This window comes from Anomaloglossus baeobatrachus, chromosome 5, assembly GCF_048569485.1.
Source record: "Anomaloglossus baeobatrachus isolate aAnoBae1 chromosome 5, aAnoBae1.hap1, whole genome shotgun sequence".
Taxonomy (NCBI): domain Eukaryota; kingdom Metazoa; phylum Chordata; class Amphibia; order Anura; family Aromobatidae; genus Anomaloglossus; species Anomaloglossus baeobatrachus.
In genome coordinates, this window is record NC_134357.1 from 593,027,217 (window position 1) to 593,039,932 (window position 12,716).

The following is a 12,716-nucleotide window of genomic DNA, read 5'->3' on the forward strand; positions in this document are numbered from 1 at the left end:
AGCTTGCAGATTACAGGCATCAGATAAATGCCTTCTGATGCGCTGTTTTAGTGGACAAATAGTACAACCTACATATTGAATGTTACATTGTATACATTGTATCAGGTAAATGACTCCTGCAGTGTTACAATTAATGTAACTTTTCATAGAAAAATTCTCTTGTGTTACACAGGAATGAAATGTTTTGGATTTGGTCACATATTTACAAGAGAGACATATACTGTGTCCACAATTAAAAAAACCTATACAATTGAGCCATGTAGGTCTTTTGGGAGAAATTTCATTTACCATGCTTGGTGCTAGTAAATTGGATAGTGTAACTGCCTTTTTGGCCACACATTTAATTGTATGAGTTTGTAAAATTTGATTCAGTTTATTGTCTTGCTGTAATAAAGGTGTGTATTTATTAATAATACCGGTTATGAATTTGTATTGTGGAGAATATGCAGTGGAGAAAACAATATTATGTGTAGTAGATGTATACTTGGATTTATCCAGTAAAAGAGTTGGTCTATCTATTTTGTCAGTAATTGCTATAGCCCTGTTCAGACTCCACTCAGGATATTTTCTTTTTCGGAGTCTATTTTTGATGTTATATGTCTCTTTAATGAAATGTGTTGCATCAGAGCAGTTTCGTTTTGCCCTTATTATCTCTCCTACTGGAATATTTCTTACTACATGGGGAGGATGACAAGATGTAGCCTCTAAAATTGAATTAGCATCAGTATTTTTTCTATATGTTGTTACCTCTATTTTCCCTTTATTGGCTGTAAAATTAATATCCAAAAAATTAATTTGGGTATTATGACTAGTGTATGTAAACTGTAGATTGGATACATTATTATTTAGATGATTAACAAATGCTTCTGCTTCTAGGACAGTGCCTTTCCAAATAAAGATACAGTCATCAATATAACGCCCAAAAAAAATTATTTTATCTTGAAAAATGTTCTGAGGATGAAAAATAAAATTCTCTTCAAATACTGCAACCACAATGTTAGCTAGGGAGGGGGAAATCTACCTCCCATACCGACTCCTTTTCTCTGTAGGTAAAATGAATTATTGAAGCAAAAATAGTTGTGTGTTAGCAAGTAGTGTACGGAAGAAATCAAAAAATTGCATAACTCCGAAGAATATGTACTGTACCTGTGTAAAAAATATTTTAGGGATTCCAAAGCAACATGATGCGGTATGGAGGGATACAGGCTAATAATATCGCAGGTAAGCCAACTGTAGTCATTTTCCCATTTGATCTCCGTGATGTCTTTAAGCAGAGCTTTGGAATCTCTAATGTAGCCAGGAATTTGTTTAACAAGTGGTTGCAGTAAATGATCCACCCAGGCTCCTAAACGTTCATGTAAAGAGCCCATACCTGATATAATCGGTCGAAATGGGGGAGGAAAAATACATTTGTGGATTTTGGGCATAGCATGGTAAATTGGGATGGTCGGTGTTTCCACTAGTAAATAATCAAAAATCTTTTTACTGAAAAAACCTGCTGTTAGCCCCTCTTGTAAAAGTTCAAACAGTTTTTTCTTATAGAATGGCGTGGGATCTCCTTTAAGCAATAAGTAAGTATCCTGATCTTGTAGGATTTTAAGATTCTCCCTGAAATATAAACTTCAATTTGCTAATTCAATTTTAGAGGCTACATCTTGTCATCCTCCCCATGTAGTAAGAAATATTCCAGTAGGAGAGATAATAAGGGCAAAACGAAACTGCTCTGATGCAACACATTTCATTAAAGAGACATATAACATCAAAAATAGACTCCGAAAAAGAAAATATCCTGAGTGGAGTCTGAACAGGGCTATAGCAATTACTGACAAAATAGATAGACCAACTCTTTTACTGGATAAATCCAAGTATACATCTACTACACATAATATTGTTTTCTCCACTGCATATTCTCCACAATACAAATTCATAACTATTATTAATAAATACACACCTTTATTACAGCAAGACAATAAACTGAATCAAATTTTACAAACTCATACAATTAAATGTGTGGCCAAAAAGGCAGTTACACTATCCAATTTACTAGCACCAAGCATGGTAAATGAAATTTCTCCCAAAAGACCTACATGGCTCAATTGTATAGGTTTTTTTAATTGTGGACACAGTATATGTCTCTCTTGTAAATATGTGACCAAATCCAAAACATTTCATTCCTGTGTAACACAAGAGAATTTTTCTATGAAAAGTTACATTAATTGTAACACTGCAGGAGTCATTTACCTGATACAATGTATACAATGTAACATTCAATATGTAGGTTGTACTATTTGTCCACTAAAACAGCGCATCAGAAGGCATTTATCTGATGCCTGTAATCTGCAAGCTGTTAATGTATCAGCAGTATCAAGACATTTCATTAATGTACACAGGGGTGATATTTCTGCCTTTAAATTTCAAGGTATTGAAAGAGTTTTCAAATCAGCCAGAGGTGGAGATTATCATAGAACTATACTAAATCGTGAATCTTACTGGATTTTTAAACTAGCTACACGCCAACCCCTAGGTCTTAATGTTCGGCAGGATCTCATTTTGCAATATAACTGAATGTTATTTTTTGTATTGTATTATATATATGTTTCGTTTTTATCTGTACTAATTTTTGGTATTTTTTATCTTATGTATATCCTTTTTCTTGTCTATCTGTGCACGCACCTATATGCACCTGTTCACTTTACTTGGGTGTTTCATACATGCATTTTTTCAGGTGCTTGCTATAGAGACTTTTCTACTAGCAATTACTGGAAATTGTTTCCAGGTTCCTTTCCATTCCAAGTGAGACTTTTCAGTATATCTGTGTGCACATTAGACATGTAAGTGCAATCCTTGAATAAGGCTCTACTAGCTGAAACATGTTGGATTTCTCTTAATGTGTCCCCCCTCACTGTTTTCATGATCGATGGATCTTTTTTAATAGAACCTCAATAAATATTTTTAACCTTCTTTGAAGTGCTGGAGATCATACTCTAGTTTACATGTTCATCATAGACTCAGGTCTCTATAGGCACCTGAGCATAATAAATGGAGGGGTTTCAAAAATATTATACTCCACCGCCCTTCACTTGTTCGACCACCACAGCAACCAGTCCAATATTCCGTTGGCTCTCTCGCTTGGATTCCGGTCTTTTTGTCTTCAGTATTCATTGTTTGGTGCCTCTGGCACTGACTAGGCCTCATATGATATCATGACATACGATGCTCCTCAACATCATGAATCATGGGGGGATGTAACATGGCGCGGGGTGGTAGTTGTAGGTGACGTAATGATCGTCTGCTGCACCCTTTCACGCTACATGAAGATGTAGGTCCTGGCTGGGTGTATGGTGTTACATGCCGGAGGCAATACGTCTCTGCAGGCCGCATGTTGTCGATGGTTTTGGCCGGCCAGGACCAGAGGGTGCACTGTTCATTGAGGAACACCACAAGATCATAAAAAACATAGTTTTACTGAACATAAACTTTGCTACCTCTCTTCATGACACCCACGTCATGCGGCTCTGCTGCTCCTCACACCTGAGGTCCGGTCCTGTCACAGGCCGGGCCCTAACTGACGTTACCACAGAAACCGTCCCTCTCCCTCAGCAGTAGCCCCTCCCCTATAGGCTAATCCCAACTGTGTCTGGTGCCGGGAGATTTAACCCTTCACCTGCACCTATAACACTTATATACCTTACACTATACTTTCCTACATAACATTACTCCATATCTTATCATATATACAGTGGGTACGGAAAGTATTCAGACCTCTTTACATTTTTCACTCTTTGTTTCATTGCAGCCATTTGGTAAATTCTCATTAATCTACACTCTGCTCCCATCCCCCATCTTGGCAGAACAAAAACAGAAATGTAGACATTTTTGAAAATGTTTTAAACAAGTAAAACTGAAATATCACATGGTCATAAGTATTCAACCCCTTTGCTCAGTATAACCCATGGTCATAAGTATTCAACCCCTTTGCTCAGACACTCATGTGTAAGTCACATGCTGTCCATTTCCTTGTGATCCCCCTTGAGATGGTTCTGCTCCTTCATTGGAGTGCAGCTGTGTGTAATTAAACTGATAGGACATGATTTGGAAAGGCGCACACCTGTGTATATAAGACCTCACAGCTCACACTGCATGTCATACCAAATGAGGATCATGAGGCCAAAGGAACTGCCCAAGGAGCTCAGACACAGAATTGTGGCAAGGCACAGATCTGGCCAAGGTTACAAAAGTACTTCTGCAGTAGTCAAGGTTCCTAAGAGCACAGTGGCCTCCATAATCCTTACATGGAAGAAGTTTGGGACCACCAGAAGTCTTCCTAGACCTGGCCGTCCAGCCAAACTGAGCAATCGTGGGAGAAGAGTCTTGATGAGAGAGGTAAAGAAGAATCTCAAGATCACTGTGTCTGAGCTCCGGAGATGCAGTAGGAAGATGGAAGAAAGTTCCACAAAGTCAACTATCGCTGCCGCCCTCCACCAGTCGGGCCTTTATGGCAGAGTGGCCGACGGAAGCCTCTCCTCAGTGCAAGACATATGAAAGCCCACATAGAGTTTGCAAAAAAACACAAGAAGGACTCCCAGACTATAAAAAATAAGATTCTCTAGTCTGATGATATGAAGATAGACCTTTTTGGTGATAATTCTAAGCGGTATATGTGGAGAAAATCAGGCATTGCTCATAACCTGCCCAATATAATCCCCACAGTGAAAAATGGTGGTGGCAGCATCATGCTATGGGGGCAGGGACGGCCCTGCTCATCACCTACCCAATTCAATCCCCACAGTGAAACATGGTGGTGGCAGCATCATGCTATGGGGCAGGGACAGGATGATTAGTTGCAATTGAAGGAAAGATGAATGCGGACAAGTACAGAGATATCCTGGAAGAAAACCTCTTCCAGATGCTCTGGACCTCAGACTTGACCGAAGGTTCACCTTTCAACAAGACGATGACCCTAAGCACACAGCTAAAATAACAAAGGAGCAGCTTCAGAACAACTCTGTGACCATTCTTCACCGCCCCTTCTTCTTGACCTGAACCCAATTGAGCATCTCTGGAGAGACCTGAAAATGGCGTCCACCAACATTCACAATCTAATCTGACGGTTGCCTGTATTCTAGCAACTCAAATCTCAAAAAATCAGATTTTTGTGAATCCAAATATTTCTGTGAGATTTATAGCAAATTCAATTTGCTTTGATTCGATTCACTCATCTTTAATAGTCAATTTTATCCAAAATATATGCCTAATCTCATGACATCAGTGACCACCAAGTCAAAGTGAACCGGATGGCAACCACCAAGGTAAGGAATTGATACCATCACACTATGACCAAGATCTCTACAATACAACTATACAATCAATGTTGAGATTTGAGGTGTGCACTTCCGGTGGCAAGTCATTGACGGTGGTACCTAACGCATCCCGTAAATCCATATTTGCCACCAGACAGGTTGTATATAGCATTAAATAAGCCACTACCCCAATCCCATAGGAAAGAAAAGCCTGTCTTAAAGTCAGATTCCATCTTAATGGCTTCAGACTCCATAAACCATTGCAGCCGACGCCATAGACTTCATAGTATCATTGGTGGGTAAGACTCGTATCATGAGGTTAGCCTGCTTTCTCAATTACCTTAATTGCGGTTCTGAAGTCACAAAGTGAGCACCATTGTCTACATGACGCTTAAGCCTCATTAATCCTAACACGTCTTATCTGGATTTAGAGGGAGGCTGAATCTTGTACACATTACGTCTTTGCGTTTTAGGATTGTAGGACAATAGAAAAGTTCTTCCTTCATCATGGGCAATAGCAAAAGTGGAGCTCTATCGAAGGAAATTCTGGAAGAACTTCAGTTGAACACCAAGTTTAGTCAGGAGGAGTTGTGTACTTGGTATCAGTCCTTCTTGAAGGAGTGTCCAACTGGAAGGATCTCCAACACTAAGTTTGAAAGCATCTACTCAAAGTTCTTTCCCGATGCTGATCCAAAAGCGTATGCTCAACACGTCTTCAGAAGCTTTGATGCCAACAACGATGGCACATTGGACTTTAAGGAATACATGATTGCTCTTCATATGACCTCTTCTGGGAAGAGTAACCAAAAATTAGAGTGGGCTTTCTCCTTGTACGATGTGGACGGAAATGGGACCATCAACAAGCAAGAAGTTCATGAAATCATCACGGTACGGTATTTCTTACTTTCTTAGCACCATAAGATGATCCCCACCGATCCGATAGACCATGATGGCCAAAAATATCTCAAATTTAGAAAACATGCTCTATATTTTGGGCTCATAGTATAGATTTTAGACCTAATCTAGCCAAAACCCATGTATTTAATTTAAACATTTCTAAAATTTAGGTAAAATTTTGGTCTTAGAATTTGAAATACATTTTTCAAAAATGGATAGATCTTCACAATCGTTGAGTAAAATATTAAAAGCGCATTTATTAGAAAAATGTTAAATATTATACAATCAATTATCATTAAATTGCAGTACATAAAATATATTGCTCATCCAGACTTAATTCCGACTTCAGACTTATTTAAAATCAAATAATTAAGATAAATTAGTAAATAATTAATTGAAATAAAATAATTAAATAATTAAGAATTCAGACTTATGGTAATTAAAATAATTAAGATAAATAAATCATTAATAAATTAATAAATAAATAATTGAAATAAAATAATTAAATAATTAAGAATTCAGACTTATGGTAATTAAAATAAAATAATTAAGATAAATAAATAATGAATAATTGAAATAAAATAATTAAGAATTCAGACTTACAGTAATTAAAATAATTAAGATAAATAAATAATTAATAAATAATTAAAATAAAATAATTAAGATAAATAAATTATGAATAATTGAAATAAAATAATTAAATAATTAAGAATTCAGACTTACAGTAATTAAAATAATTAAGATAAATAAATCATTAATAAATTAATAAATAAATAATTGAAATAAAATAATTAAATAATTAAGAATTCAGACTTATGGTAATTAAAATAAAATAGTTAAGATAAATAAATAATTAATAAATAATTAAAATAAATATTGAATAATTAAAATAGAATAATTAAGAATTCAGACTTACAGTAATTAAAATAAAATAATTAAGATAAATAAATAATACTTATTAAATAATAATAGAAAAAGAATTAAAAATGCAGACGTAATTAAAAAAGTATTATAAATTAATATTTTTTAGATAAATTAATAATTAATAAATAAAATAATTAATCATTTAGACTTAAATTAATATATATGAATAATTAGTAAATAAAGGAATTAATTAATTTAATAATTTAGACTTAATTAAAATAATTTATATATATATATGAATAATTAATAAATAAAAAAAATAATTAATTAATAATTCAGACTTAATTAAAATAAAATACAAAAAACATTAATGAATACTTTAAAAAATGTCTATTTGAAATTAATCCAATTTCTGGAAATTAAAGTAATAAAGATATTACAAAATTCTTATTGATGTTGATTTTTATCATTACTGTTTTATTTTATGCTTTTCCTATTTTATTTTATTTTTTTCATTTTTCTTCTTTTCTTCCAAGTTAATAATCATTTCTATTCTGTATCCTATTTTTATTTTATGTCGTTTTCTACAAAATAAAATATTACATTTCCATTTTGTTGTAACATAATCAACTTCTTCCCCATTGAAGAACTTCAAGAACTTTTTGAATGATTTTTAAACTTTTGAAAAACATATGTTTTTTTCACTTCGGGAAATTTTTGCATCATTACATTGAATAATTTTCTGACAAAATTTCCAATTTTTTTCTTTTCTTTTCAGGCCATATTCAAAATGATTACGGCTGAAGACCAAAAATTTCTACCAGATGATGAAAACACTCCGGACAAGAGAACCAATAAAATATGGGACTTCTTTGGCAAGAAAGATGCTGGTAACTTTCATCTATGTTCATTCACGTAATAGTAGACGTTCTTCACTTTTGAGGTCACGGGACACAATAATATGGTCTCAAGCTTGTAGTCACGTGACTTATCAATGATATAACCCATAAGGTCAATAGCAGTTTTATTGGTCCACAAACTGATCAGAACATCATACCCTACATTGAGGAGGCCAGTCATGGATCAACATGGCTGTCTGATGGGTTAGGTGATGGTGGACACCATGTCCAAGAGTAATGGGCACCATGTGCGAGCCGTGAGATTCCTGGGTTTTGTCCATTATTGTAGGGTTTAATGATTCTTTGATCGTAGACTTATCCTTGATTGGCTGATTGACTGGATCTTGTTAGAGTAGAGTTGACCACCAATGTGACGCCAGAAAGTACAGATGCTCAGCGTGTAGGGCAGCACAAGGGTAACAATAGGAAAAGTATAGAAGGAAGGCCCTGGAAATAGGGAAAGGGGAGAGGGGACAACTTCTCTGAGTCTGTACCCTATGCTCACTAACATCCCTATCTTCATCATATGCCTAGGCCTTCGCTTAACCTGAACTGACCCTGGCTAGTGAGTAGACTGGTGAGAGCACAAGTCTCACCACTGCAATAATACAACACAAAGTAAGGGAGACAGACAGAAGGGGAAATAGACACAAAAAGGAAAACACTCCCAACTCTAGCTAAACAACCACAGCTGCAATAGTCATAACTCCTCAGGCTCTTCCAGGGATTGGCTCCTTCCAAAGTGGTCAGCATAGAATGAGAATCTATAACCGGCATCAGATGGGAAGATACATGACTTTTTATAGTGAAGAGGAGTGATCACAAAAGAGCTGCACCTGAGATTACGACTACAAAGGACAGCCAGAGAGGAAAGAGTGCTTAACACCTAAAGAATTAGACATTGTGACCTTCTGGTCCAAGACTCAGAGGTCTCCTCTGAGTGGGACACACTCATGACAAGAAGATTATCAATAGTCGTGAATATAGAATGGCCATCATGGGTGCTGCTACCCTTAAAGAATACACAGCGGATATTCCTCTAAAATGGTACCTTTTTGTAACGTACAAGGCATGTCAACCTTGATCATTGTGTCTCAACATTTTGGAGGACTACAACCATACCCATAGGGCATTCGGGACACTTTGCTCCGAATGCCAAATTTTATGGTGGAACAAAAGTTCAGGTCCCTCACATACCCCCATTGTCAATGGACCTACACTTCACATCTTCTGGAATTTTTTAGAATTTATTCCACATTAGTATACAGGCGTAAATTACGCGTTTCGGCTAACAGTGAGCCTTTTTCACATCTGATGGGAAAAATTATGTGATTCTAATGTGGAATCAATTCTAAAAATTCCAGAAGATATGGAGCGCCGGTCCTTTGTTCAAATTATATTGTGGATGTCTTCCTCGAACACCTGTACCTTGGATTGTGTGCCACCTGGAACACGTGCTTCCCCATTGTCAATGAGGTAGAAGTCAGTGGACTTGGCACTCAGCCATTTCTTATTGGAGCGCCACTTGGGTTCAGTGAGTGTCTGAGCCGATGGCCGGCAAGATGACAAGGCATGCAAAGCCTACTAATCAGAAAAGGCTCTACTGTCCACCCCTTTAAAGTAAGCCCCAAATAATATGTTTGTGCTTTGGTTGGCCAAGTTGACTGTTGGTCTTACCGGCCTCTTACCGGCACTTGGGTTCAGTGAGTGTCTGAGCCGATGGCCGGCAAGATGACAAGGCATGCAAGGCCTACTAATCAGAAAAGACACTACTGTCCACCCCTTTAAAGTAAGCCCCAAATAATATGTTTGTGCTTTGGTTGGCCAAGTTGACTGTTGGTCTTACTGGCCTCTTACCGGCACTTGGGTTCAGTGAGTGTCTGAGCCGATGGCCGGCAAGATGACAAGGCATGCAAGGCCTACTAATCAGAAAAGACTCTACTCTCCACCCCTTTAAAGTAAGCCCCCAATAATATGCTTGTGCTTTGGTTGGCCAAGTTGACTGTTGGTCTTACCGGCCTCGAATTTAACCAATTCTACTCTTGGATATTGTGTTCGCAGATAAACTCACAGAAGGAGAATTTATTGAGGGGATCCTAAATAATAAAGAAATCCTGCGCTTGATCCAATTTGAACCCCAAAAAGTCAAGGAGAAAATAAAAGAAAAGAAACAGTAACCCTGGAGTCCATCACCACTTATCTAAGACTCTCCAACCCATTACCATGTCGTCATGATCATCACCGAACCCAGGAAGACACAGACTCGTCGTAAAAACTCGTCCTCCTTAAACGTCTCCTACAACTTGTGCCCCGCGACGTTGAGTTCACTGGAACGGAATTAGGTTAAGCAATAATCCATGGATTGTATCGGTAGGCGTCTTAATTCCTGAAGGTCATGCCAAAAGCTTATTGTAAATGGAGCAGAAGAGAAGGAGGATGCCGGAAACATAAAGAAAAATTACAAATTCAAAAAATTCTAATTTAAAACAATTCAAACCTTTCCAAAAACATTTTTTCCCTGCTAGACTTAATTTTTGGAATATATATATATATATATATATATATATATATATATATATATATATATATATTTATATATACGGTATATATATATATATATATATATATATATATATATAATTGATACAAAGGACCGGCACTCCAAATCTTCTGAAATATTTTTGTAGTTTATTCCATCATAATATACAGGCGTAAATTATGATGGAATAAACTACAAAAATATTTCAGAAGATTTGGAGTGCCGGTCCTTTGTATCAATTATACTGTGGATGCCTTCCTTGGACACGTGCACCTTGAAGGATTGTGTGCCGCCTGGAACTTCTGTTTCTATATATATATATATATATATTATATATATATATATATATATATATATATATATATATATATATATATATTGTTGTCTTCCAGTCTTTTTGTTTTCTGTTTAGAATTGAAAGCAATTGTGCTTTAGATTATATTATTATTTTTTTTCCAATTAAATGATATATACTGAATAAAAACAATTCTAGAAAAAAAAAATCTAAATATTAACCCTGAGGATTATTTTCTTCAAGTGCAAATGATTAAAACTCTACTCAAATTAAAAAACAAAAAAAAAAATTAAGAAAAAAAATAATTTTTAAAAAGATAAAAGAACAAAATTAGTAATTAAAAGGGAAAAAATTAATGATGGGCGGATTCAGACTGCAAATGCTTGGTACCATGCAGTTTCAAAAGTATTCAGGTGCTGGACCCTGGATGTTTGATTCGGATTTGACACTGGGAAAATTAAAAAAAAATAAAGGAAAAATAAAGAACACAAAAAAGAAGCAAGCGCATCATACTTACCGAGGCTCCATTGCGGCTGTCGCTGGTTGCAGTCAGACACGCCCCCAGCCTGTGTGACAGTGTCTGACTGCAACTAATCACTGGCACTGTCTGCGGGTCAGAATTGTGGTATAAAAATAAATAAAATATTTGGCATAAGGTCCCCCCATATTATGACACCTAGCATAGATAACGCCTACAGCTACAGGCTGCAGCCCCCAGCCGTGCGCTTATCTTGGCTGTGTATCAAAATAGGAGGAACCGCATGCGGCTTTTTAAAATAAATACATAAATAATTAATAAAACGGAGTGCGGTTCCCCACAATTTTGATACTCAACCACAATAAAGTCTGACAGCTGAGAGCTGGTATTCTCAGACTGGGAGGCCCATACTTATTGGACTACACCCTGCCTAAAAATAGCAGCCTGCAGCTGCCCAGGTTTGTTGCATCCATTTGATGTGACAACCCCAGCACTTTACCTGGCTCTTCCCGATTGCCCTGGTGCAGTGGCAATTGGGGTAATGTAAGACGTTAATGGCAGCCCTCAGCTGCCACTAAGGCCTAGGTTATTGATGGCAGTTGTCTATGAGACCATCCATTACTAATGCCACTGTTAGTGAAAGAAATAAACAAAATCACAAAAAAAAAATAATTTATTTGAAATAAAATGCAAAAAAACCCCTCTTTTACCCCTTTATTAACCCCTAAAACACCCCTGCAGGTCTGATGTAATCCCCATGAGGCCCCACAACGATTGCAGCTCTGCTACATATCTGAAGTCACAGTGTGTGATCATGGTACATGGCGGAATGCTGTGAGGTTTAGGCAGAGAATGAATGAGTTGTGCGATCAGCGATGACGTCACTCAGGTTATTTGCAGTTACAACAGGAGGTCCCACGGTCCTCCACCTGTTACTGCAGGTAGACTGACCTCAAGTGACCTCGGTAAACTCAGGTTCACAGACCTGCATGTCTTGGCAAAAAAATGCGGGGTTTTTTGCCAAGAGATGCAGATTTGGTGTTGAAATTTTTACACCATACTCCTGCACCCATTCTACACCTCCTGGCAAAAGGAAGCTTCACTACCACATCCTACCTCATTTGGTTTTGATCTGTTTGGTTTTTTTTGCCAGGAGGTGTAAATTGGGTGCAGGAGTATGGTGTGAAAATTTCTGCACCCAATTTGCTTCTCTTAGCCCAAAAATGCAAAAAAAGATGTTGATGTCCTTTTTGGTGCAGTTTCTGGCAGAAAAAAAATGTTTTTTTGGCTTATTTGGGCAAAGAGATACAAATTGATTATTATTGATTACATTTTTACACCCTATTCATGCGCCCAATCTACACCTCCTGGCAAAAAAATGCATCAAAACCGTATGCGGGTTCATGTGGTAGTGATGCCATCTTTTGCCATGAGGTATAGATTG

General features: G+C 36.7%; 1 protein-coding gene across 1 annotated transcript; it reads left to right on the plus strand.

The window, feature by feature from the left end:
- Window positions 1-5,807: 5,807 nt before the first annotated feature.
- Window positions 5,808-10,137, plus strand: RCVRN (recoverin). Its single transcript, XM_075348011.1, has 3 exons — window positions 5,808-6,188; window positions 7,840-7,951; window positions 10,022-10,137. Exons 1-3 carry the CDS (start codon window positions 5,808-5,810, stop codon window positions 10,135-10,137), a joined length of 609 nt encoding a protein of 202 aa, XP_075204126.1.
- Window positions 10,138-12,716: the final 2,579 nt, after the last annotated feature.

Excerpts from the sequence above, each read along its gene's own strand:
- RCVRN (XM_075348011.1), top strand. The coding sequence starts at position 5,808 with ATGGGCAATAGCAAAAGTGGAGCTCTATCGAAGGAAATTCTGGAAGAA. Across the intron at positions 6,189-7,839 it reads AAGTTCATGAAATCATCACG|GCCATATTCAAAATGATTAC; the intron begins GTACGGTATTTC and ends TTTTCTTTTCAG. Across the intron at positions 7,952-10,021 it reads CTTTGGCAAGAAAGATGCTG|ATAAACTCACAGAAGGAGAA; the intron begins GTAACTTTCATC and ends TTGTGTTCGCAG.